Genomic DNA, 27,042 nt, shown 5'->3' with positions numbered 1-27,042 from the left:
ATATTCACCCTGAAATTGGTAGAACGCTAAATGATTTGATCATGTTTAGTTTTACTCAATTTATTATTCCACCCAACCTCCAATACATGATTTAAATTTGCGTTCCAAGCACCGTTATTCCCTAAAAGCCAAAGGTCTCCCACAGCTTCCATCTTCAGGGGCCTAAAGTAACACAACACACGTCGTTCATTAAATATTGATTTATTTCCACAGAATAATCATTCAAATTGGTTGTGAGGAAACAGCTAATCCCACCACATCTTGTTTTACAAAAATAAAACACATTTAAGAGTCAAATAACACCAGGATGTTTCCTACCTAGATCCAACTTTTATCTTGGATATCTCCCCCTCTTCGTCTGAGCTTACTAGGGGTGTAACCTCATTACAGAATCACAATTACAAAAATGCACATTCAATAGATTATTTAATTATTGTCGATGATCCCTCTTCCCGAGGTCTGGCTACTGCTATTAGTATCATGTTTAACCGGTGGTATGGTCTGGCTACTATTAGTATCATGTTTAACCGGTGGTATGGTCTGGCCACTGCCATCAGCATCATGTTTAACTGGTAAAGGCAAATTTTCATTGTTTTTCACTTTGAAATAAAACTTGTAAATTTTTCTGAGCCAAACCAAGTTGTGTAGTGTATATATATATTAGCGCTCTGTAGTATGAATACATTTGGATGCATAAATAATTGATAATGTAATGGAAATGCTTATCAAATCTTAAAATGTGCACATTGTTACACCCCTAGAGTTGACGTTGGTCAGGACATGCATCCCTGTGTCCCATTTTAGTCACAACTTTTCGAGTCTGATGAGGGGAAAGAGGAACCTGCGTTGGACACATCAGTTTCACAGCACCGGACAGGCATGAAGGGGTTAGGCTCAAATTAAAAACTATGAATCTCTGGGATCACACACACACAAATACCTGGATATATTTAAAGGGGACAGGTTATGGAAAATGGGTTTTGCCTCATCTCTGTATGGACCCGTCAGTCTGATATGTCATGCATGACATAATGTACCCCAGCGTTTGAAGTCTTCAGATTAACACGCTGTTCAGAATTGCTTCCCCTCGATGTCACAATGGGACGAATTCGTTTTGATGAAACAATTAGCTGTGCTTTTTGGAGCCAGGAACACGGCTTACCTCATCTGCAGCGCAGTTTATAAACGTTTTCTCTTGGGTGTGGGGCAGCCAGGCAGGGAAGAAAATACTTTATAGAAAATGTGGTCTTGCTACGCTACAGCCACCAAAAACACTGATCAATACAAGGTACTGGAAATTAAATGATTAAAATTAGATTGAGTATTTTCTTTGAAAAAACACACATTCAAGGAAGTAGTATAAACTTGTTGATGTCCCCTTTAAACAGGCCTATCCACAACTTATGATCAGTGGCCATTGGATTAAAGCTACAGTAAACTGACCTGCAAATCAGAGGCTAGTAATTAAATATATATATTTGAGAGACAAATTCAGCTTAAAGCTGCCTCTGGGAGAGTGGAAAACCTTTGTTGCGCGTGCATGGGCTTGAAAAGTGATGCAGTCTATTTCTGAGCTCTATTTCTGCTGGGGAGGTAAACTCACTCAGAAGTTGCTTACTGCATCTTTAAGGAGATGTGGGGAGAAGGTATCGCAATACCCTGCCATTAAAAACACTACTATAACCAATTTTATTAGTACTGGTACTTTAAGGGACATTTCACTTTAGTAGAACTTGTCAAGTTTCAGCAGCCTTACCTCTATCTAAAGTCATTACTAGTAAACTAGTGACCGCTGCTGTCAGTGATCCCATCGACTGCTGTCAACGCCACCATTCCTTCCAGGCGTCAGGCTCCTCATTCATTTCCATAAAATGTAATGTTTGGGTCTAAATATGATACTTTGGAAGTATAAACATACTGCCGTGCAGATCTCAATAAAACAATAAATTCCGAGTCAAGGTACACGTTGTTTATATTTGATGTGTCCTTGCCAATTTATTACCTTTGGAAACTAAAATCAGATCTGGTAGATAATTGTAGGTTTGAGTATGCTGTGTATCTTTGCCCTGCATGGAATGTCCAGGGAGTGGTTACCATGGTTACCCGCTGCCTTGCATTCTAAACATTCTGTGAAAATTTGACAGTTGGTCAAACTACACCTCAAGTGAGAAATAGTTCCTTTACGGACAATTTGAAAATGGCAATATTAGTTTAAACAAACCAGCACCTTTGACACAGAAAGATATTACACAATAATATTGCTAGTATAGCTTGTATTATAAATCAACTACTTATACATTAATTACAGCGATTGGGGACAGCCATGGTTAGGACAGAAGTTCTACTAACGTGAAAAAACCTTTAAGATTGACAGTGTTTTAACCCTTTCACTACCAAAGGGTTAACACTTTCACTACCACACTACAGAAGGTTAACCCTTTATTTATTATTTTTATGTCTTAGTCTATTTCCATTGTGATTTAATTACCGGACTGTCATTATTATTTCTGTTATTGTCCTGTGAGTTATTGTTGATTATTACTGTTACTGTATTGTTTGTCTTGTTTCATGTAAAAAAAAAAAAAAAAGAAAAAAAAGAGAAATAAAACATTTGATAAAAAAAAAGGTTAACCCTTTCACTACCACACTACACAGTTAAGTCTGTAGTGTGGCAGTGAAAGGGTTAAACCTCTGCAGTGTGGTAGTGAAAGGGTTAATAAGAGGTGCGTTGATGTGACTGTGTGCAGCGCTCTGCTTCTGCAGGAAGAGTGGGCGTGCCAAGCGTTCTTTCAGCCTTCATGGTGAGAGAACGGGAGGCACAGCCGCTAGTACATGTGCTCTTGCCAGCGGTCAGTGACTTGTTGACAAAGGCAGACGCACAGAGCGAAATATGGCCTTATTTCTTTTACAGAGCCAACAAGTCAGGGCAAGGTTACACACACTCCGTGTTTTAAACCCACGCAGACCAAGGGAGCCAACTTGGCAACGCATCTCGCCGACAGACCCGTTCCAATGAATTCAAAGAGCGACAGGTTAGCGAATGTGATGGAGAACATAATTACATGCCCTCAAGTAGAAGTCAAACGAGTGGGATTTATTTTGTGACAAGCAAAGCCCTAAACAGCTGTATCTGAACAATGTATGACGCAAACTCATATCGAACATGGTATCGAATATTGTGTGGAAGTTAGAAACTCCAGGATCATGTAAATACTTTCTCTTCAGCCTGAAGTAGTACTGCAGCAGCCAGAAGCTCACTCGGTTGGGGGTTGGACTGAAAATACCTGATGGCTGGATTCAAAAGATCTAGGTTCCCTTCAACTACTTGGAGTTTGCATCATCCAACAGATCAAGCAGAAGCACATTGCCCACAGATCAGTAGTATGATTCTACAAATGCCTCAAGCAATCAATTCAACCAAGTTTCAAAATGTGCATCAACAATGTTTAGTTCATTCAAAATACTCTCTCGCCTTTCTCATCAAGGTAGGTTCAAACACTGAACTAGTAGCTGGACATATAGTGGTCGACCCATATATCAGTTGGCAGATACTGACATTTTAAATAAAGAGAGAAAAATATATATATATCAGCAGATATCAAATTTCCAATATCGGCCGGCCAACAAAAACTTTTGCGGCCTATAGCAGGTTACATTTTGAGAGCGTACACAATGGTTATGCTAGGTTACCTGCAAAGTGGCTCAATAGGGGCTCCAAATTCACAGATATTTTGGAGGGAAAAAATACTCAATATTTTGTACAAATAAATAGTAAATTTAAGCTAATTCCATGTTTAGGCTAATATTAGCAAGTGCAAACCTAGCTGTCATCAACCAGCTAAGCTCACAAAAACACATAATCTCTACATATCGGTATCGGCCATTGAAAACCCCATATCGGTCAACCACTATGTGAGCTGTCTTTGGCATTGAAGAACACAAGTCTTGGCCTTCGAACGAAACACGGGGTAGAGTGCTCCAAAATAAAATGCTTGTATTAAATACTTTTCTAAAACACAAAGAAACGAGGATTGGAATCCTCTGTATTGGTTCAGAGAGTTGCTCTCGAGAGCAAACATTCAAACCGGGAGTCGCCCTCTTGAAAACGGGTTTACTGTTGTGTGTTCAGTAGAGTGTGGCCTACTTCTCAAAAAACCTCTTAAAGGCCAACTTGCAGGTTGTATTTTTGTTCAATAAACAATGTGACTAGGCCAACGCTGACTTTCATGAAGAGGGGGGGGGGGGGGATTATCGAAATTGACCCAGTTTTAGTGTTTTTAATCAAACATTTTGTCGACCAAACCACAAGCTCCACGCACATGCATATTTTATTCCATGGTTCAATAACGTGCATGTGTCATCTTAATGCTGACGTCACATCAGGTGCAGGGCAGCGAGGGGCTCTGAGACTCACACGCAGGTAGTGGCACGAAGCAGAGCCTTGCTACTACTAGCCGAGGAGTGATGAATGAAAATGTATCTGTTTCACCTAACACTATTGCTCCGTGATCATAGCCATTCATCTCTAAAGCTAACCACTATTTGTAAAAGCCACAACCACGTTACCATATTTGTAATAATGTAAATCATTGTTGTCGTTGTACATATTGTGTATATGCCCATTCGGGTCATAGTACTACTGGCTATATGGCTCTTAGCAATATGGCTACTGTTGTGAACCATTTTAGATCGGGGCTTGTAAAAGAGTTTTGGGAACGAGTAAAATGTGCAGGTCCTCTTCTCAGACCTGTGGGGCAAAGCACTGCACACGCATCATGCCGGCTAGCAAGCTACACGTCGCGGCATGTTGATACGATAGCCCCTTTAGCAGTTTAGCTGCACTCTGCTTTAAATCGGGCATGTTAGGAGTTTCGAGAATGGCGGCTACCAAGCTAAGCTAAGCTACACATTTTGACCTGCCCATTTTACTCGTTCCCAAAAGTCTTTTACAAGCCCCGATCTAAAATGGTTCACGACAGTAGCCATATTGCTAAGAGCCATATAGCCAGTAGTACTATGACCCGGACGGGCATAAGGCATAAGTTGACTGAAGTGACGTCACGGCCCTGCTAGCGTCTGATAAGCTTTTAGATTTGCTCCGTGCATGTTATTCGTGCGTGGACCTTTTTAACCCTTTCTGAGTGGCATTTCCGGCATCAAATGGAAAAAAAAAATTAAATTAGATACCAATGATGTAAACTACCCATAATTGCAGAGTAGGGTTTAACCTGCAAGTTGGCCTTTAAGGGAGTTCTACAGGAAAGTGTAATTTTGACAGTTCTGCTGGTGATACTGGAGGCAAGTGTACAGCTAAAACTCTGAGTTAAGACAAGGCCAGGTGCAGTCTAGCGAAAGAAGAACCAACACCCAGAGTGCAGGAAATCAAACAGAAATAAAAACAGGGACTCGCTCGGCTGTTGTACAGTTTTTCCAGGGAAGAAGACTGACTTGTTTTCAACTAGACCGGGTTCCTTCCTCACAGTGTAACCACAGGTAAAGCCCTTTGAATCACCAATAACACCTTCAGAATCCACCTTTTCTTCTTTTAATTAGTCATTTACGCACGTATATGCCCTGAAATCACGCTGAACTACTCCATCACACTACTGAGATTCAAGCCAAAACAGAATGAGAAAAAAAATAATGAAATTAAAATGAAAGGAGGTGGAGTCCATGTCTCACGTCAAGTCTCTCTCAAAATAAACAGCTAAATCAAATATTGGGAGGACATATTGGAAGGGTTCTCGGAGCTCAGCAACTCTCAGGTAGTCTATCGGGACACTTGGTGGTCCATACGTGAGTGTGTGTGCGCGCGCGAATGTTGAGCTATGATAAAAACAGATTTTCTAAGCCAAGTGTATGCTGCTGCAAAACTGTTGTATGTATACTTGTGTCCTTGGGTTTTGACGTGATGTCACAACGCTCCATTTTGGGTCCTTCCTAGTAAGAGTTTTTAAAAATCGGGACACAAAATGGCACGACTGAAAAGAAACTACGGTCATGGACTACGAGTGTGGCGTGTGTGTGTGCGGTGCTGAACCACCCCCGTCCAACAGCCCGGCCCTGCTCAGCTGCCTTCACTGCAGCCGCCGCTCAGCCGCTGGTGGACCAGGCTCCGGTGCCGGGGCTCCAGGCAGTAGCCGATGCTCTCCTCCACCTCCTGGCAGCGGCGCAGGAAGCGACAGCGGTCCCTCGCCAGCTCCTCCCAGGGCCCCCGCCGGTCCTCCTCCTCCTCCTCCTCGCCACAGCAGGCGAAGAACTCCTCCACCTCCTCGCAAAAATGCACCTGGATGATGGGGGACAGGACAATGTTTTGAGTAACAAACTTCCTAAAAGCAGCCAGAACAATTATTTGGAGATTAAGCGTTATGTTCAGTCAGTTCAGATAACCTAAAGACTATATCGGTTAGAGTTATCCGACAGTGAAGAGTTCAAGTTCAGTTTTATTTGTCACATATAATGTACATTACAGTGAAATGCTCGTTTCTGTATGAGCCCCCTGAGAATGTGCTTCATACTGTAAAAGGTAAGAATAAAGTCCAAACTCTATACAAAATATACAATATACAAACTAAAGTACAATCTAAAGTACAAAATGCAAACTATGGAGGTATGGATGTAGTGCAAATATTTGTGTAATAAATTGATAAAATATGGTGTAGTGTTAAAAGTGTCTAAAGTGAATGTGGTGGCATGAAGACATGCTAGTGTGTTTGGTCTCATGATGAGAAGAGAATGGTGAAAGAAAGGAGCTGCTCATGATCCCAAGCACACGAGGAGGAAATTAGGCCCTTTTACTCGCCAAATGAGTATTATCTATGTTTGGCAAGTGATTCATGAAGAGCACTCGCCAATGAACATCATCGTTGTGCTCTAAGCTCCTCCAATGAACACTCGTTTTCTAGAAGATGCCGCCCATCTAGGGGAAGTGGACAGACCACTGCGTGCAGACCTACAGACTCCTGTCACCGGCTTGACAACGTAGACAAACTTAGACAAAAACACATCAGTGGATGAAAATAATTGCATGTAGTCGTCGCTTTCGGATATCAGTGCGCTCTGACATGGGGGCGAACAGCACGCGACGAGTCTCCTTCGAGTCGGATGAGAATGACAAGTGGGCGTGAGGCTAACGATTCCATAGCCCCTTTCGTGACTGCCGGCTCCCACGTTACAATGTGCACATCAAGCACTGGTTAAAGACGAGCGTGGGTCCAATATCAGATATACATTTCAAAAGGTACTCACCGTTGCATTAGGGTTTCACACACACACGCGGCAGGGTTTGAAAGCTTGGCGTTGCTAATAAACATTTAAAATCATTTTTATAAATTAGTAAAAAAAATCACTGAGCTAGCCATGGCTAAAATGGCTGCTTCCGCATTTTCACGCAGGAGCGCTGCGATTGCTGGGCGCACCAGGCACGTGACAAAGCAGCCAGCAATCACAGTGCTCCTGCGTGAAAATGCGGAAGCAGCCATTTTAGCCAAGGCTAGCTCAGTGATTTTTGTACTCTTTTATAAAAATGATTTTAAATGTTTATTAGCAACGCCGAGCTTTCAATGCAGCCGAGTGACATTTTATTATTACCGAATTATTACCTGGTTTCCCCCCATATCACCACTCGCCCATATGCCCTTCACAACGGTGATATTGTCATACTTGTCATTCAGAATACACCTGCTGAACCCCTAGCGTTGACATGAGATTCGATTCCAATGTATTGTCATCATACAGCACAAGTACAGTACAACCAGAATACGTTTGGCATCCAACCAGAGTGCAAATGTAACCAGTCAAGTTCAAGTTGTTTTATTTAGCTATTACATTGGTTCTTTCACTGCCCAGCCCAGTCCAACCTAGACCAGGCCAACTTTCCCTGCACAACCCAGTCCAGCCCAGCATCTTTCACTGCCCAGTTCAGCCCAACCCAGTCCAGAATAGTTCCCTCTTTCATGTTAATATGTGATATCCTAATATTTTGAAGATTAGAGACAGTGTGATTAATATGTTTTATGCTAATATTGTGAAGAGTAGAGACACTTATTAATGTTTTATCATGGTAATAAATATTTTAAAGAGTAGAGACACGGTGTGGTTATTACTATGATTGAAAATCCATTTAGACGAAGACATACAAAGAAGTAATTAATTATCACAATTAGCGATTTATTTATGGCTGGCAAAAAATCTGTCTGGTAAAAAAAAAATCATATACTCTGCAGTTAGCTGGTAAGCCAAAAAGTTAGTTTCCTCCCCTGACAGTGAAGCACGGTGGTGGTAGTGTTATGGTGTGAAGCACGGTGGTGGTAGTGTTATGGTGTGAAGCGCGGTGGTGGTAGTGTTATGGTGTGAAGCACGGTGGTGGTAGTGTTATGGTGTGAAGCACGGTGGTGGTAGTGTTATGGTGTGGGCAGGGCACATATGGCTGCCAATGGAACTAGTTCCCTTGTATTTATTGACTGCGTGGACTGCTGACAAAAGCAGCAGGATGAATTCGGCAAAGTAAAATATATTGTTGGTTTCCTGTTGGTTGTCAGTTTGGCCATGGGTAGGTAGGGAATTTATTTTATTTTATTTTATTCTTTCCCACGGCGACTATGGATAGGGAATTTCTTTATTTAATTAAAATGTTCACAACAACATGGATGCATGTACTCTGCCAGCATGTTTAATATCCATAATACTAAATGTTTGACTAAGATTTCTATGAAACTTTATTCTTAAAAAAAAAAAAAAAAAAAAAAAAAAACTGCGCATCACAGTGCAGATGGACAATGACCTGAAGCGTACTGTGAAAGCAACCAAAGAGTTTTTTAAGGTAAATAAGTGGAATGTTATGCAATGGCCAAGTCAATCACCTGACATGAATCCAATTGAGCACGCATTTCACTTGCTGAAGACAAAACTGAGGGGAAAATGCCCCAAGAACTGAAGACGGTTGTCGTAGAGGCCCGATTAGAGGATTCCAGGATTGTTTGGACAAAAACATCTCTCCCGGGATTTTAAGCTAGGGGTCTGTATCCACTTCCATTAATTTGTGTTAAGATGGGCTAGCTTGCAGCCAGATAGCCTTCTACTGAACGCACAGAGAGGAAATGGGTGTCCATCTTCTTGCCTGAGTCTGGAGAAATGCGAATTTCCCATAATGTAGGCGTGTTCCTTTAAATCTCCTGTTAGGAGAAGCATTTCTAAATTACCACAAATATTTTTTCTGCATTATGTTCTGTAAAAGAAAAATAATAACAATAATTCATTTTAAATATTGGCACCCATCATATACCAACATACCAATGTGTCTGTGATTAGCCAATATAAGGCGATTCAATCTCTAATAAGAAAGAGTCCCTTGCTAGCGCACCACGCCACCCTAATGCTTGGACCGAGTATGACCCACATTGCCATCCTTAGAGACCCCATCAGCGGGCTAAAAAGAAACATGAAATAAGTAGGAGCGAGAGAGTTCTTAATAAGTGAGAGAGAAGCAGCATCATCAAAGCTGATGTTAATAGCTCTGGATGAAATACGAGGATCATCCTCTTGCGTCGACTCGACTGGCAGCTTGTGGAGACATTAGAACGTTGCCATGATGTCGCACCCCCAGTGCTATGGGGCTGCGAGGGGAATAGGGGCCGTCAGATAAATTAGATTTCTCTCCCATTTCCTCACTTAATTGCTACGGTTGCCAAGTAACGTGGCAAGCAGGCCAGGACGTGTGGATCTGGATTATGGTTCAACAGGGGAGGGCGAGAGGAGAGCGATGGAAGACTCGCAAAACAATTACAGGAAAGACTTGTCGTCTTACTTATCGTTTGCTTCAGTGTTATTATGTGGCAACAGCTCTGGTCTTCAAATGGAATTTAATTCACCTCCAGTGAAACGGTACAGTGCATAGTTGAACAAGGTTAAACTAGTTTTAACTTAAATTCAGGAATGTAAACAGACAAGAGAGCTACCTGAAGCAGTAGGGGTATGGTTGCGCGCAGAGCGGGTTATTTCCATGTAAAATGTATAAAATTATGAGATGTCAGCAACATTCCACACAACCATTGCTGCTGTTCTCTAATGCAGTCCATCAGGTTTAAATACTCCAGACCAGTGGTACTCAGACTTGGCCAACTCAGGAGGCACATTGACAAAGAGCCACATTACAAAAACACCCCGTTCCTCAACCAAACCAACATCAGGCTACCAATAGGCGATTTACAAGCTATGAAAAGGCATGTCATGGACTGCATGCTGTACCACTACTGTACAGCATGGCTGTACAGTAGGCTACTGATGTATTACTATTACCAACCTTAACTATTGATACATCAATATTGATATCATCACAAGCAGTGTATAATTATTGTCATCATTAATGTTTTCCCCTGGCAATTCAAATGCCTCAAGTGTCCCTGTAGCAGCCTAGGCTACAGACAGCCCATCAGCACAAAGTCACTCACATGTATGTAAGTAACGTTAGTAAAGTCCATAACCAAATATAATAATGTAGTAAAGTCCATAACCAAATATTATGTAGTAAAGTCCATAACCAAATATAATAATGTAGTAAAGCCTATTATAACCACACAGTAGAATAATGTAGTAAAGTCCATAACCAAATAAAATAATGTTGTAGGCTACAGACAAATCAAAACACATCTTCTTTGCATTAGTTTGGTGATGTGATTTCTCTTGTTTGCGTGATCTGGCTGGATTGTCAAAACCTTGCAACCACAAGAGAGACTTGGGCTGGAGGAGGTGAGAGAGATAATGTGGTAGAGACACATCCACTGCATCAGCATCACAAGCCGTGCTGGATAGTGTGCCGTTATAGTGGATATCGTGGATTTAAAATCGGCGCAGTCAAAGTGCAGAGTAGAAAATGTCTATGCTTTTATGGCATTGTAAATGCTCTAGTGTTTTATCTTGTTGAAAATTATGAGTCAGCATATTACATTATTTTATGTTTGTTAAACTATTGCAAATATGAATGCAATGTTGTCAGTGACATTTTCACAGTGGCACACTCATTTCTGGTGAAATAACTTAGTGATAAGATGACAGACATCCTTTTATTCATAATGGTGGATATGGCTCCTGTACCCAGTGTGTGCCCATATGATTCAATCATTTTGGATGAACTGGATTACCTCCAGTCTGCAGGTCCCAGTGCTGCATATTAATTCATATACATTTTGAAAAGATGCGACTGCTGTTACCTCAAGTACCGGAGGGGACTTGTGCTATGTATGACTTAGTCCACATTGCAGCCGGCTTGTGGGAGGCAAGAAACAGCGTCCGAGACAGGGGAGGGTTGAATTGGATGATACGAAATTGGGATGGGAGAAAAATATAGAAAATGGGAGAAAAAGTGGATAAAAAAAAGTTTGCACCGTTCCTCTCCTTCCATTGACTTTGACATCATATATGAACAGTCTGACACACATCAACAGACTGTAAGATGCTGTTCATTAATCATATTCAGCACTAATCCCATCCAGTAAGAGGATACTGTTCATTAATCATCTTCCACACTAATCACACAGTAAGATAATGTTCATTCATTATTCATCTTCAGCACAGGAGATGAGTTGGCAGTTCACTTCCTCCTGATGCTCCGCAACATGTTCTATTGTTATGAGTAAAATTGGAAGAAACTAATTGATGCAAAAAGTACATTTTGTTTTCAATTATTAGTGAATGTGAGATAAATATAATCAAACAAAGAAGCAAGCTTGCTGGCTGCTCTCACTCCATCTTCATGCAACTGGCCCCAGGTCAGATCGTGTTGCACTTGCAGCTATAAAAAGGGTTGTTGAAACCTGCATTAGATCATACTAGACTCTTAGATGATCAAGTTCACGATGATGTTCTGGATTTCCTCTCTCCTCATAATGTTTATAACCAGACTGGCAGAACGTACTGTTCTCCATACAAAAACCATAACTCATCACGTCTAGGTCAAAGTGCACGGTTAGTCAGCCGTTAAAAACAGAACACTTGGGCACTGCCCACGGTGCAATATGAGTCGGGTGGCCATATGTAATTTAGGAAAAGAACGTAGGCAAGTAGGCATGCGACATTGGACATTCACCAGTTGTATATATATTAGGGATGGGTACCTTTCACATTTGAACCGATACCGGTACCGGTACCTGTGAATCGATACCGGTACCCAACGGTACCTTTTTTCGGTACTTTAAAAAAAAAAAAAAAAATTATAAAAAATTTTTTTTACTTTTTTTCTTTTCATGTCAACGTTCACACGCACGATTTGACTTGATTCAACAACAAAGCAGTCGGAGCAATGACAAGCCGAAAACTGTCGAAATTTAATTTACCTACCTCAGTCGTAAAAAAAAAATCCAAACTTCAAATAACTACAATTTCGACAGTTTTCGGCTTGTCATTGCTCCGACTGCTTTGTTGTTGAATCAAGTCAAATCCTAGGTAAGCATATATTGTGCGTGTGAACGTTGACATGAAAAGAAAAAAGAGAGTTTCTCACTTGATTCGATACTCTGTAGTACCGACGTGTTTCGGTTCGGTACCTCAAAAGTACCGAATTCGGTACCCATCCCTAATATATATATATTTAAATCTATTATATATAATAATAAGACGGTACACTCAATCTAGACTCAAGGCAAAGTGAAATGAGTGGAAGAGCTGCTTTGATTAGTCACGCTATGTCCTTTGACTTTAGCAGTGGAGTTGTATCACGGCCAACACTGGAGGGGCATGTGTACCAGATGGCTCCCAGGTGCGAGTTAACCCCAAGAAGGACCAAGGCATCTTCATAGACTCTTTTACTGTCTGTAAATAATGAGGATGTCTTTGTAGGCGAGGCGAAACTCAGCTTCTGCAAACCATGCATCTTTTGTGAAGAGCCTCCGGTGTGTGTGTGTGTGTGAGAGAGAGAGTAGATGGGTGTGGGGCAAAAGAGGGAGTGTGAGAGAGAGAAAGAAGCAGAGAGACAACACTGACCTTTTTCACCAGGACACTGACAACAGTCATGGTGGTAATGGAGGTGACCAGGGTCTCGGAGAAGCCACTGTCCAGCCGCTCCTCCGCCTCCTCAGTCCTATACTGGGGCGGAGACGCCGCCGCTGTCACACGGCGGGGAGAGCGAGGACGGGTCCGGGAGGACTTCTTCGCACGACGCCCGGGCACCGCCTTGGGTGGCACTGGCACTTGAGTCCTGAGGGAGGCCTGGAAGTTAAGGGGGCTGTAGGGGTCCAAAGAGGAGCTGAGGGAATTCCACAGGCGCATGCTCTCCGCTTCGTCCACCTCACTGGACGAGGTGGAGTCGTCCCAGGTGGAGTCGTCCCAGGCATCGCTGTCGCGGAGAGGGGAAGGGGAGGGCGGTGAGGCCGGGGAAGAGGAGAGGGGCGAGGGGACCGGGTAGGGGACCAGGTTGGTGGTGGAGGCCGGGGAGGCATGAGGGGAACAGAAAGAAGCAGCCGAGACAATGGCGTTAGCTGGGATGCTCCTCGGGGCGGTGCCGGTCACGGTAGTGTTGGTGTGGATGTGGGCGGTGAAGTTGCGGGGACTGTACGGATCTTGACTTTGAGACAGAGAGTTCAAGAGACGCTCCGCTTCCGAGTCTGCCTGGTCATCAGAGTCTTCCTCGTCCGAGTCTGAGAATTCGGAAGAACCCTTGCTGTCAAAGCCGTCGTCGTCGTCGCCGCCACTGAGGTCGCTGTCAGATTGGCTGTCATCACTGCAGGGACTGCCCATGATGTAGGCGATGGCCTTGTTCTGGCAGAGAGGCACAGTTAGGGGTGTGTCGGCGGCAGAGTGACCCTCCTGAGAGGGATCCTCCGCTTCCTCTGAATCGCTGACGTCAGAGTCCTCGGTTTCTTCTGCTTTCTCCTCTTCCTCCATCCCATCAACAGGTATAGAATCTCCCTCTCCTCTACCCTCAGACGACTCTCCCTCCGTTTCGGTGATGTTTTCCTCCGTTCCGGTGATGTTTCCCCCGGTTCCGGTGAGGTTTCCCTCTGTTTCAGTGATGTTTCCCTCCGTTTCAGTGACCCCCTCTGTTTCAGTGACCCCCTCTGTGTCTTCTTCACACGGGGCTTTCACCATGTAGAGTCCACAGTTAGAATGCTCTTCTTCAAGACTGGAATAGCCATTGTCTTGGTCAGGGGTAAGAACTGCCACTTCACTGCAGGCAGCGACAGCTCCCATGCTGACAACAAGATGGCCATCGACGCCGACACAGGGTCGCTTTTCTAACGTGAGCACCTCTGAATTCGGGAGAGGTTCTGGTCGGTCAGTTTGAAGGGCGCCATTGTCAACGGGCTCCTCATTGTCGTCGGAGGGTCCAGTGCTTTCGCCTGGCATCGACCGCGCGTCACAGCACAGTACAAACAGCTCGGTTGGCTTGGCAACGGCGGCTATTGTACTACCACGCTCCAGTTGAGGACAATGCTCGCTTGTCACCGCGGCCTCTTTGCTCCATGATATGTTTGACAGCCAACTTTGAGAGTTCTCATCGCCTCCCCAAAACCCGCCCCACCAATTCCTGCCGCCACTACTGACACTACTCTTCGCCGGAGAGCTCGCCGCATCCGTCAACCAGTCCCTCCCGCCGAGGATGTGGCCTCCTTCGGCATGTTTAATTTCCTGAGCCGAGGCTGAACTTAATAAAACTTGACTGAGAAAGCTCCTGGCACTTGCCACATAGCCCAAGTGGGTCTGTTGTTGTCTGATGTTCATGTCCATCTCAGCAGCGTTCTGAATCCCCAACTCACGCAGGGAATCCGCAGTCAGCCAGCTAAAGGTGGTTTCACCGCCAGACCCAGCGAGACAAGGAGCACCATCATGCTGGCAGTGCAGGTAGGACAGGTGGTGGGTTGGATGCTGCGTGGCGGGCATTATGTCGTCTAGCTGGCCTAAAAACGCTCTCTCTTCGTCAACAAAAGTATGCTTAAACCCCCCACTAACCCACCCGCTCACACCGTCGGACAGGGCGGGAGGCCGAGGTCGCCCGGGTAAATACTTTTGCAGGAATGACAGCGCGGGCCTAGACAACATGCTCATCCACGAGCTCTCCTGGTTCTCACGGCCGAGCGCGGCTACTCCTCCACGGTCGGCGTGAGAGGAGGCCGAGGTCTGCCCCCCGGAAAAACGTTCCTCACGACTCATATTCTTGAACATCTTGCGTCTTTATCAAACACAAGAATTGTGACGAAAAAAAATAGCTGGCGTTATATAAGTGCTATCTGATTTTTGTTAAGTTAGCAAACTAATGCTAATTTGACAGCTGTCAAATTGTAAGCTAACGTTTAACGGGGACGCGACTGAAATGCGTGTATTTACTGAAATCCGGTGCAGTTAAAAGCACTGTCCGTTTTCAAACGCGAAACCTCCGTTAATAATGCAATGATCCATCGTTCCCCCCCTTAGACACAGCGGTTAGCTCTGCTACAACTAGGGATCCAGTGAATAGCATCGTCCATATTGTCCGCGGCGGTCGCGGCGTTCATACCGGGGACATTTCGCTGAGGATGGTGGTTAGACTTCTTTCGGGCGGTGAGCTTCGTAAAGACGGGCGCAGTGAGCAGGAGAGCCGGGGAACACACAGCAGGCCGGTCGTAGTAGCATAAGGAGGAATCCAGGTCAAAAGACGACAGACAAGCCATCTTGGAGGGAAATGCCTGGTGGTTGCTACTGAAGTCTTCTGGTGGTTGTTGCTTATCACCACCCGGCGTTTTCCGCCCAGATAAAGAGAACAAGATGGCTTGAAGACGCGACACTTGCGAGGCTAGTTTAGTTAGCTGGTGACTCGAGCTGCTGCGACGTTAGAAGAAGAAACCGTCGCTGAAAAAACGTCGAGAGAAAAAAGACAGAGCTCGGTCCAAAAATCAGCTCTTAAAACTCCTACCGTGTGGTGGTATTGAATTTCCCCAAAGTGGCTTTCGGTAATACGACTGTGTGACGTTAGTTGTATATAAAAATATATTATATTCTTTCCCTCGAGAAGATGTTCTTCTCAGTCGCGTCGTTTCCTTGTATGGTCGGCGGTTTGTCTCGCGCTCCTCACCGAGACGATTTCATCAGACACTTTAGGGACCGTCGCAAAAGAGGCATCGAACCAAATAAATAAAAAGTGGCGTTCGTTTATAACTCTGAGATCGGAAATTCTGACTTCCTAGTAAAACAAATCTAATAAAACGGGACTGAATCAGGAGTTCCTAGTGGCAATCTAGTCTATCTGTTCAGTACTGTTTGATCTGCTGAGAGAATTGTTGAATATATACACTAAATGTTCTAGAATGTTTGATTATGACATCATACTGTGACATCACAAATGTTCTAGAATGTGGTATTATGACATCATACTGTGACATCACAAATGTTTTAGAATGTGGTATTATGACATCATACTGTGACATCACAAATGTTCTAGAATGTGGTATTATGACATCATACTGTGACATCACAAATGTTCTAGAATGTTCTATTATGACATCATACTGTGACATCACAAATGTTCTAGAATGTTCTATTATGACATCATACTGTGACATCACAAATGTTCTAGAATGTCCTATTATGACATCATACTGTGACATCACAACGGGACATGTTTGAGTCCATTTGAATAATATAAATAATATGTTTGGTAAGGCTGTCCCCGAAGCCTGTTTTTGGGATTCAAACTTCATCAGGGTTCTTCGAACGGACGTTCGAACCTTCGTTTTTAATTTAAAAAAAATAAAAAAATAAAATTCATTATTTTTTTTATCCTCAAACTAAATCCTCAATTTGAATAAAGTGATTCAAACTTCGTCAGGGTTTTTCGAACGGACGTCCGAACCTTAGTTTTTAATTAAAAAATTGTGTGGTCACCCACACATAATAAGAAATAACCATTCAGTACATTTATATCTGTGTTAATTTGTTACATTTAGTTTCACTAAGTTAGGAAAGTAATGTTTTAAGTCAAGCCTGCACAAAAGAATGATCCCAGTCTCTTCCACACAGTGACAGAGATGGTGAGGCATACAGTTTTTTTTGAATGAATGAAGTTTATTTTCTGTCTTTGTTTACAACAAATCAAAAACACACTTGTGATCCTTTACAATTCAAAAAAACTAAATATATTTTAATATAAACATTTAAAAAAACGTGGATAAAATTTTTATTTTTTTGTAACTTTTTTGGAGGAAAAAAATTTGACAATGGGTATCGGATCAGTATCGGTATTGGCCGATACCAAAACCCAGGTATCGGGACTGAAAAAGTCGGATCGGTGCATCCCTAGTTTTAAGAGTACATGTATACGTATATTCACTATATGTCGTTGTAAACTGTCTTTGTGAATTGTAGTTCATGCAAGACCAAGGAAAAAAATGGCCCAAAAGATTAGTGTGAGAACTGAGAATCCACGATTTTCCGCCTTTGTAGCTCGGAGATTATGAATTTCCAAACTTCCAACTTCCCACCTCCGAGTTTAATTGAATGTATCACCATTCTGGGCTAGGGGGCGTCTGTATGTTACACATTCAACGCAAGGTTGTGGCGGAAACGCATCGTGCGCATTTGAGTGCCTGTTATATAATGAAAGTGAAGCCAAGGTCTGAATACTCCCACGAATAATCTTTGACACACACTGCCATGTGCTTATCAGCGTGCCCTTTCTCAAACCAGCGTGCCTAAAATAAGCACATACTGTAATAAAACGAAGCCAATGTTAGATGAATGATTCGGTTCTTTCTGTTTTAGGACTGAGTTTAATGTACATAATATTATATTATGCAATTATAAAAAGAAATACAAATATAGAGTGCCTGGTTTTTAGTCCACTATATTTATCAAGGATCCTATTATTAATTAATTGGACAATAGAACTACTCCAATATTTTAATTTAGAATTGAAGACCTTTACGGGAGCAAGTTACTATTCTATTGGGGCATTACAGATCAATGGAATGATAAGGTAACATAACAGTCCCTATAAGACAAGATATTGCTATTCTTTCATCTGCATCATTTCATGGAGCAGTATAACACAACACAAGGATTCAATGTCCCAGATGACATCACTGGTGGCCATATTTAAACAAATTTACTCTCAATGACATGTCAAACTAAATTAATGTGCGCAAAACTGAGTCGAGTTTTTGGATGTGTGTGAGAGTATGTGCAAAACAAATCAGCATTGTTTTTTGGTGAAGTTTCCCTTTAAGAATGAGTCATTTCCCCACTACTTGAGGGAAATAAGTGGGAATCTTTGGCCCACTTACATTCTACATGTCATAAACGGATGGCATGTGCACAGAGTTGTACTGAATATTTGATGTAATGAAATATCGCTCTTATGCATGTATACTGCAAGTATGCATCGTGTGTCCTCTTTTTCTCAGCTGCAGCACAGTCTTTTCCTGCATCAATTATTCATGAAAGGAACTCTTGGATTTCTATTTCAAAGTGGAGTTGCACATCAGAGCCATAGCATCTCATAAATAAGTAAGGTACAGTCTTCAGTAAATGCACTGCACTGTGTCCGTCTGTGTATGATGTCGGTTAGGGGTGGATAGTTGTTTTTTGTTTGATTAGTTGTTTGTTTGATTAGTTGTGTTTTGTTTGATTAGTTGTGTTTGTTTGATTAGTTGTGATTAATTGATTAGTTATGTTTCAAAATGAACATAGTTATGTTTAGTTGTGCTTGTGATTAGTTGTGTTTTGTTTGATTAGTTGTGTTTTGTTTATTCGTTTTATCAGTAGTCTTGTTGATATATACAGTGTCTTGTTTATATATATATATATATATATATATATATATATATATATATATATATATATATGTTTTGTTCTGTTATATTAATTATATACTGTTTTGTATCATTGTCAAATAATACAACAATACAAATGTTTATATAATATAAATAAATTGCATCAATAATGATCAAGGATAGTCGTCTTAAATCGTATCAATAATGATCAGTGACACTCATCCTAAATCACGTCTCTGGAGTATGCAACGTTTATTAGCTCATTTTACATTTATCTGAACCCATCAGTTACTAGTTACTTTGAAAAAAAAACAAGACTTTGCTTTGAAAACATGGCAAAAATAAATTAAGATTATGCATTAAGGGGGCAGGAAACATACGTTTTCTTCATCCTGCTCCTTTTCGGCCATGGGTGTATCATGTTAAAAAAAAAGATGTTGGTGATATTGTGCAAAGATGAACTGCACCCCCATGTATGAAACAAAATAAAATGAATGAATGAATATTCGAAGCCTGTCAACTTCAAGAAAACGTAATCAGAGCAGCAGAACTGGACCACATAACTTTAACATAACTTTTAGAGGTCAAATGATCAAAGACTGAACGCTCCCAAGGACTGGAATACACAAATATCATGTAGAATGTGTACTTCTACTTTAGATACTTAAGTACATCAAGTATCAAACTTTGACTTAAGTCGATTTTGAATGGAGGACCTTTATTATCTTGTCTTGGTATTTCTATTTTTACTTCAGGAACTGTTTACTTCATCCACCACTGCATACATAGCAGTATCAGTATCAGTCTCAGGTTACTTGTTGACTTAGGTATGTGCTATAATGACCACGGTCAGCGCAGCAAGGTACAGTGTCCAATAGGACGGCACGGCGAGGTACGGTGTCCAATAGGACGACACGGCGAGGTACGGTGTCCAATAGGACGACACGGCGAGGTAGTGTCCAATTGGACGGCACGGCGAGGTACGGTGTCCAATTGGATGGCACGGCGAGGTACGGTGTCCAATAGGACGGCACGGCGAGGTACGGTGTCCAATAGGACGGCACGGCGAGGTACGGTGTCCAATAGAACGGCACGGCGAGGTACGGTGTCCAATAGAACGGCACGGCGAGGTACGGTGTCCAATAGGATGGCACGGCGAGGTGCCCAATAGGACAACGCAGCGAGGTAGTGTCCAATAAGGACAAAGCTGCGGGGGACAGTGTCCAATAGGACAAAGCTGCGGGGGACAGTGTCCAATAAGGACAAAGCTGCGGGGGACAGTGTCCAATAGGACAAAGCTGCGGGGGACAGTGTCCAATAGGACAAAGCTGCGGGGGACAGTGTCCAATAGGACAAAGCTGCGGGGGACAGTGTCCCCGGTACTTGCTTTGCTATTGCAGTGTCATCAGCATGTCTGCGTGTGTGAATTGAGTACATTCGTGGAAAAAAAGAAAAGAAACGTTGTCATATCCACAGAAATAGTTCAGTCATTCTGTTGTTCTCTGCTTCACAGGAGTCACACTGGTGCAATAAATCAGCTGTATTCAGTCACACAGGAGATCTTATTAGTCCTATCCTCTGTTCTCCCTCAGGCTGATGTAAGTGTTACTTCAGGGCGTAGTAGTGGCAGTTTGGGAGTGGTGTGTACTGTGTAGACAGAGGCATGCAAACATATGTATGTATAATATAGACCCACTCTGATGCCCTGACAGGAGAGAAGATCGCAAGAGATTCTTCCAGGGAAGCATTCCATAATTGGCTTTCTTATTTGTTAAGTGTGTTTTCTTGAATCTATTTAGATTATTTAGCCTAATTTAGGCCCGGTTGGAATTCAAATACGCCTCCCACACTGTTCCCTTAAATCAAAACTTTGCGAATACAATAATCCGACAGGCGAAGTTCTATTAAGTAGTATGTGCAATGCTAGCTTTATGCCAAAGAGGCTTTAATTTCAGACACTGAATAAGTGATTAGGCCTATCCCTGCGGCTTAGTGACCGGAAAGGGTTTCCATGGCGATATGACTAAAATAACGAGTCATTCGGTGACTAAGTACTTGGATGTTTCACAGCAGACACTGAGCTTTCATCAGACAGACTCGCTACTTTTAGATTCAAGTTTATTTTGTTATCATTTAGTGCAAATCATATTACAAAACATGGTCAAAAATCTAAGTTACACAATACAGCATTTTTCTTTTAAATCTAAAGAATAACAAACGTGGAGTAAAACTATGAATTAAAGAAATCAAATCACATGAATGATATTCAGTCTTATTTACAGTAACATAAGAGCCAGTTCATTTTGAACTTACATTCTGTCCCCCCCCCCCCCCCCCCCCCCCCCCGCCGCCTGGCAACATCTCACAGGGGTCAAATCCCTCGGGCTTGCCCTTAAAAAGCTCATTGAGCCGCACTCTGGCTGAGTTCAATTCTTCAAGTGTCCTACCCTTGCCTCCTTTCCTTTGCATGTATATCTCAAAAAGCCACACTATGATTTTCCGCAGATACATGATAAATGTTCTATGCCGATGATGGGATCCTAACCAACTACATTAGGCATTTAGGTAGTGAACGTAAGCCTATTGTTAAAAGAACACGCCAACATTAAGGGAAATATGCACGTACCATCTTCGCCGGAGTCAGACAACAAGATAGATACCAATTTGCTCTCTGCACGCTCAGTAGAAAGCTATCCGGCTGCAAGCTAGCCTATTTTAGCATAATGAATGGAAGCGGATACGGACCACTAGCCTAGCTTAAAACTCCAGGAGAGGCTAGCTGTTTCGTATCCACTTCCATTAATTTATGCTAAACTAGGCTAGCTTGCAGCCGGATACCTTTTGTACTGAATGCACAGAGAGGAAACTGGTGTCTATTTTCTTGTTCTGAGAAGACAATAAGTGCATTTCCCATAATTTTGGCGTGTTTCTTTAAGCTATAACTTACATTATTGTGTTTTAATTGACGATTGAAAAGTAAAGGAGGCATAAGGTAAAAGTGGCATTGAAGCGTCCTTTCTCCTCAAGAGCACATAGAAAACACACATTTCATCCATTTCAAATTTAACACCAAAGACAAACACCCTTCTTTCCAATTGAAGTAAGTCATTAAATTCGCCTTGAGTCTTAAAGGGATAATCCACATTTTTAAGGAGCCAATATTATGAGTTTGTCACAAACTGGGACTCCTCAGTCCAAAAAGTTCTACCACTGTATTGTTTTCACATACTGGAAGCAGAAAGTGTTAGCATTAAGCTGTAGTCTATGGGGTCATGCAGCATAAATGCATAAACAGAATTTGGAATGGTTTACACTCCTAGGCAGAGCTGCCTCTATGTCACACAGCCTGAAACACACTCCTACACAGAGCTGCCTCTACGCCTGTATGTCACACAGCCTGAAACACACTCCTACACAGAGCTGCCTCTACGCCTGTATGTCACACAGCCTGAAACACACTCCTACACAGCTGCCTCTACGCCTGTATGTCACACAGCCTGAAACACACTCCTACACAGAGCTGCCTCTACGCCTGTACGTCACACAGCCTGAAAAACACTCCAACACAGAGCTGCCTCTATGCCTGAACCTCACATAGCCTGCAAAACAGCTCTGCCCCTAGTGTTATTACTGTAACAAAAACCAACCTCAAAATTAGTTTGAAAGAAAATACATAATAATAACTTTGAATTGCATGTATACATAGTATCACAAATAACAAAATATTAAGCTTGTTTGAACATTCATGATTTATGCAGTGATATAGTTATCAGAAAAGTAAACAGCCCATCTTTCCTGCATAAGGAAACCATACCTTTATGGCTATCGTCGTTTCCATGGAAACAGTGAATCAATTATTAAACTTTTCTTTTTCAACATTTTTGGTTCTTATTTGTAAAGTAGGCTAAAAAGGACAATTCATAATTTATTCAATATGTTTAGAGAAAATAGTGTGATCTCATTTGTGACAAATCAGATAAGGCTTCTTAAAAAACGTAGACCATCCCTTCAAATCTCTCCCAGGGAAAATCTCAAGGCCCAGAGGACATCGTGGAAATAAAATAATATAAAAATTACATGAAAGGTTTGTGTTTTTCAAACGTACAAGAGGGACTCCAGAAGGATCCAGTGGTTGTCTACTACAATGGACCTGTCTCAAAACCCTGCCCTCTTTTCTTGATCCTCCAATCACAGCTGTCGCTTACCTCTGACTTCCTCGTACAAACAGGCGGCCATAGCTATACTGCATGTTGCACCCGCCCCCTAGCAGGGCCCTGGACTGACAAATGTGAACACTGTGTCAATGTGGATATGCTTGATGGAAACACTTCAAAAGGCGCATCACTAACACAGAAAGATGTTCACTGGCAAAGTCTTTCACCTTGTAGAAGAAACCTTGCTCCCGACATACTATACACCAAGTAATAGTAATCTCCAGGGTCTAGTTGAGCTGCGTTGTGCTCAGTGGCTACAGTAGTACAGTAGCTTCCGGCCGGATGTGTAAATGAGCCTAAAACTCTATATTTTCATTGGCTTCCTATTGTGATTCTGGGTGAGGTAGAATATAATGCATCATATCTCCAGAAACCTCACAATGTGCCGTTCCATTGGGTATATGACGCGTCACTGCAGCCTTATGCAGTAAGACTTTAGGGCTGTCTCTTGTGTGGTGCAGGCTCTCTACATCTGTTTTCATCCCGCAGCCAGAGAATCACTGGTTTAGCCGGTGTGTGTGTGTGTGTGTGTGCGTGCATGTGTGTATGTATGTGTGTGTGATTGAGAGAGAGTCAGTTACACATCAGAGAGGTATGATTCAGTCTGTGTCCAGGGCCTGCTCTACATTCTCCTGTAAATGTACATGGGGCGGGGGGTTCTGGGGGGCCCCACATCTGTTCTTGAAACAGGCCTCCTGAACCTTACACCCACCTATGCAATAAGGCTCTACAATCTGTGCACACTCACATAAACACACACAACGACACATCTGTTCAAAAACTACATCTAAATCTAGAATCCCTTTGAAAAGCAGTCATGGGGTGTGTAGAATAATATAAGGGAAATGTCAGATCTTCAGTGACATCAAACATGGAGGAATAAAATCAAACACAAAAGAAAGTATTCTGCCTGTAGTTAATTAAAATGACTCCTTAGCGGAAAATGCTTCCCATAAAAGCCAACCCAAACAACTGTTATCAAAAATGTCAGCTATTGCAGGAAATGCTGGTGTGATTAACCGGTCACGTACTTGACATACTGTATGGTGACCCTTTTTTGTCGACGTGTCTTTGTCGAGGGCATCAAGGTGATTGGCTGTTCATCAACACCTGATCTGATCATGAATCTGCGTACATATTCTCTATATTATTTTGTACGCATGGAGAGTTACTGTATATGAAAAAAACACGACATCTGAAAAACCTTTTGACGTCTACTCTGAAAAAGCGGTCGCTGGCAGGAAGGTGCGACTCACTGTAGAACTACAGTACCCGTTGACGTTACCGGCTTCTCTTTCTTTAAAGACCTTTCCTCGTTTACACGTTAGAGGGTGTAATCATTTGTATTGGAAATATGGACCAAAGAGCACCAAGAACGTTCTCTTTCTCCTAAATAATTAATAATAATTAATAAACAAACTTGAAACTAAATGGATTTATTGCGTTTTTGAAAATGTTTTTGGACCACGTGTTGATGATTTGGAAGCCTCGGCGACCGTCTCGGTGATAACTACATCGGAACAACTTGACCCAGTGACCTGGTCAAGCAGGGTCGTGTGATCTGGACGCCGGACGTGTTTGTTTGTATTGTGAGATGGGGGGGACAGGGTTAGTGGGCCCCGTGTAGAGCGGGCCCGGGCACAGACGTGTTTGTTTGTATTGTGAGATTGGGGGGGACAGGGTTAGTGCGCGTCTACGTTCCGGTGTCACAAGAGACATCGCTGTGACAGCAGTTTCCAGATAATGCAGGAGTGCCATCATTGACTTTATTTATGTAGGCTTGTTTAATTCTAAATGATACCTAAGTAAGAAAAGAGAGAAGAAAGGGAGGAAATGATGCTCAGATAATGACGTAGTTTTTCACCTCAGAAGAACTAAGCATCTCTTTTTGTGTGTGAGATACAGTGATATCATCTGTGGGGGGAAAGGGGTTTGAGATTTCCCTATGTGCTCTTTCTTGTACACACACACACACACACACACACACGCACACACGAAATTGCACTCATGCAAAAGAATATCACTGAAGGCATTGACATGAAAAAAACTAAAACAAATAATAATGATTTTCACTCCTAGGATTCTCCCCCCTATAAGAAAAATATGATACATATTTGTAATCTCAATGTACAGCACTACATTTGAAATGTGAAACATCAGGTGTGGGAACAGCGTGTGTGTGGGTAGTTAACTTGAGTTGCTAAAGAAGCTTACACTCTACGGTACACTATACTGTCAACTTTTTTGCACAGCGGCTACTCGACAATAGCGACAAATAGCGCAGGCTGAAGCTGTCCTACGTGTACAGAAAGGTCCGCCATCTAAAAAGTGAAAACGGACCTTCCTTGTTACACCTGTCCTCCTGTGCCAGAGAACCGAAGACGAGAGCAGAAGGCGGGGAGGAAGCACAAGGAGACGTATTGAAGATGACACGCTACACCAGAACCGAGCTACGACGCGCTACACCAGAACCGAGCTACGACGCTCTACACCAGAGCTGTGATGCGCTACACCAGAGCAGAGCTGTGACACACTACACCAGAGCTGTGATGCGCTACACCAGAGCTGTGATGACGCTCTACACCAGAGCTGTGATGCGCTACACCAGAGCTGTGATGACTCTACACCAGAGCTGTGATGACGCTCTACACCAGAGCTGTGACACACTACACCAGAGCTGTGACACACTACACCAGAGCTGTGATGACGCTCTACACCAGAGCTGTGACACACTACACCAGAGCTGTGACACACTACACCAGAGCTGTGACACACTACACCAGAGCTGTGACACACTACACCAGAGCTGCGACGACCACAGAGAAGGTGGGAGCAACGCAAGCTGCATACGTCACCATAATAGTCTATACTTTCTGTGGTGCGGTACAGTTAGCTGTAGCTACAAGTCATTCCATACCATAGGCAGGTTTATAAGCGGGTATATCGCTACCCTTTGACAGTACAAAAACAAATCAGCCATAATTTCCACTCTCTCGTTTCCCGAAAGACTGGACTGTGACACAATATCCACATCGCTCTCATTATCTACAGTGAAACACATGTGGGGGGAAATACACATAGGATCTTTTTTTTTAAATAAAGAAAAGAAAAACACCACACCAAACCGAGCTCGAAAAAATCAAGCTGCATTGAACATCCAAAATAAGGAATAATAACATTTTAAAGGAGAGATAACTCCTCTAGGACTACGTAAGGCAGGGAGCTGTGTCTTCTCTTCTTCCTCCATCTCTCCTCAGGTTTCTGGTCGGACGGCTCTGAAGACCCGGCGTTAAGGTGGGAACGCTGTGTGTGTGTGTGTGTGTGTGTGTGTGTGTGCGTGCGTACAGTAACACTTTATCAGAGAGTGGTATGGAATAGAAGTCTCTCCTTCAGAATTCATACGTTTGTTCACTAGAGGCTCTTCTTGATCCCTGGTCCAGATGCCTGGTCCTTATTGTTGTTGTTGTTGTTGTTCTGAGGAGTCAGTCTGGTGTCAATCGTTGGGTTTCGATGGATCACAGAGTAAACACACACACAGACTTTGGGTCCTATCTGGGGAAGACGACCGTCCCCACTGTGGAAAATAAGCCAGCATGGAAAAACTGTGACTCTCACACACACACACACACACACACACACACACACACACACACACACACACACACACACACACACACACACACACACACACACACACACACACACACACACACACACACACACACACACACACACACACACACACACACACACACACACACACACACACACACACACACACACACACACACACCTCCCTCCTCCTCTCTTGGTCTCAGCGGGGGGGCAGCTCGGTGCCCGCGGTGCCCAGCTCGTGCCAGTCCACCCAGCGCTGGCCGGGTGCCAGCGTCTTCAGGGGGATGAAGGTCTCCCCCAGGAGGGTGTTCTCCCAGAAGGCCCCGTCCCCCAGCACCCGCAGGTGGATCACCCTCTGGTCCAGGTCGCCGCGCGGGATCCGCTCGTACACCAACTGAATGTGTATTTAATCAACAAATTGGTTAAAGTGAATTTTTTTTGTTAACCCCGTCACTACCACACTACCAAAGGGTTAAGCC

The 27,042-nt window shown here is 42.9% G+C and overlaps 2 protein-coding genes across 2 annotated transcripts in view; both read right to left on the bottom strand.

Annotated features, from left to right (window-relative positions):
• Positions 1 to 5,531: 5,531 nt before the first annotated feature.
• ppp1r15b (protein phosphatase 1, regulatory subunit 15B) lies at positions 5,532 to 16,001 on the bottom strand. Its single transcript, XM_084316486.1, has 2 exons — positions 12,976 to 16,001; positions 5,532 to 6,286 (listed from the first exon to the last, which is right to left on the bottom strand). The coding sequence occupies exons 1-2, from the start codon at positions 15,151 to 15,153 to the stop codon at positions 6,068 to 6,070; spliced, it is 2,397 nt and encodes a 798-aa protein (XP_084172612.1). The 5' UTR covers positions 15,154 to 16,001; the 3' UTR covers positions 5,532 to 6,067.
• A 10,713-nt stretch (positions 16,002 to 26,714) lies between these two features.
• The window catches only part of pik3c2b (phosphatidylinositol-4-phosphate 3-kinase, catalytic subunit type 2 beta), a 242,649-nt gene continuing 242,321 nt past the window's right edge, over positions 26,715 to 27,042 (bottom strand). The window contains 1 exon segment of the mRNA XM_084316485.1: positions 26,715 to 26,957. Within this exon segment, the coding sequence (XP_084172611.1) occupies positions 26,763 to 26,957 (195 nt within the window). The 3' untranslated portion in view covers positions 26,715 to 26,762.

This window comes from Notolepis coatsorum, assembly GCF_963971535.1.
Source record: "Notolepis coatsorum genome assembly, chromosome: 6".
NCBI classification, from domain to species: Eukaryota; Metazoa; Chordata; class Actinopteri; order Aulopiformes; family Paralepididae; genus Notolepis; species Notolepis coatsorum.
Note: the sequence above shows the minus strand (reverse complement) of the source record. Positions and strands in the feature narration are given on the sequence as shown.

Excerpts from the sequence above, each read along its gene's own strand:
- ppp1r15b (XM_084316486.1), bottom strand. The coding sequence starts at position 15,153 with ATGTTCAAGAATATGAGTCGTGAGGAACGTTTTTCCGGGGGGCAGACC. Across the intron at positions 6,287-12,975 it reads TCAGTGTCCTGGTGAAAAAG|GTGCATTTTTGCGAGGAGGT; the intron begins GTCAGTGTTGTC and ends CCCATCATCCAG.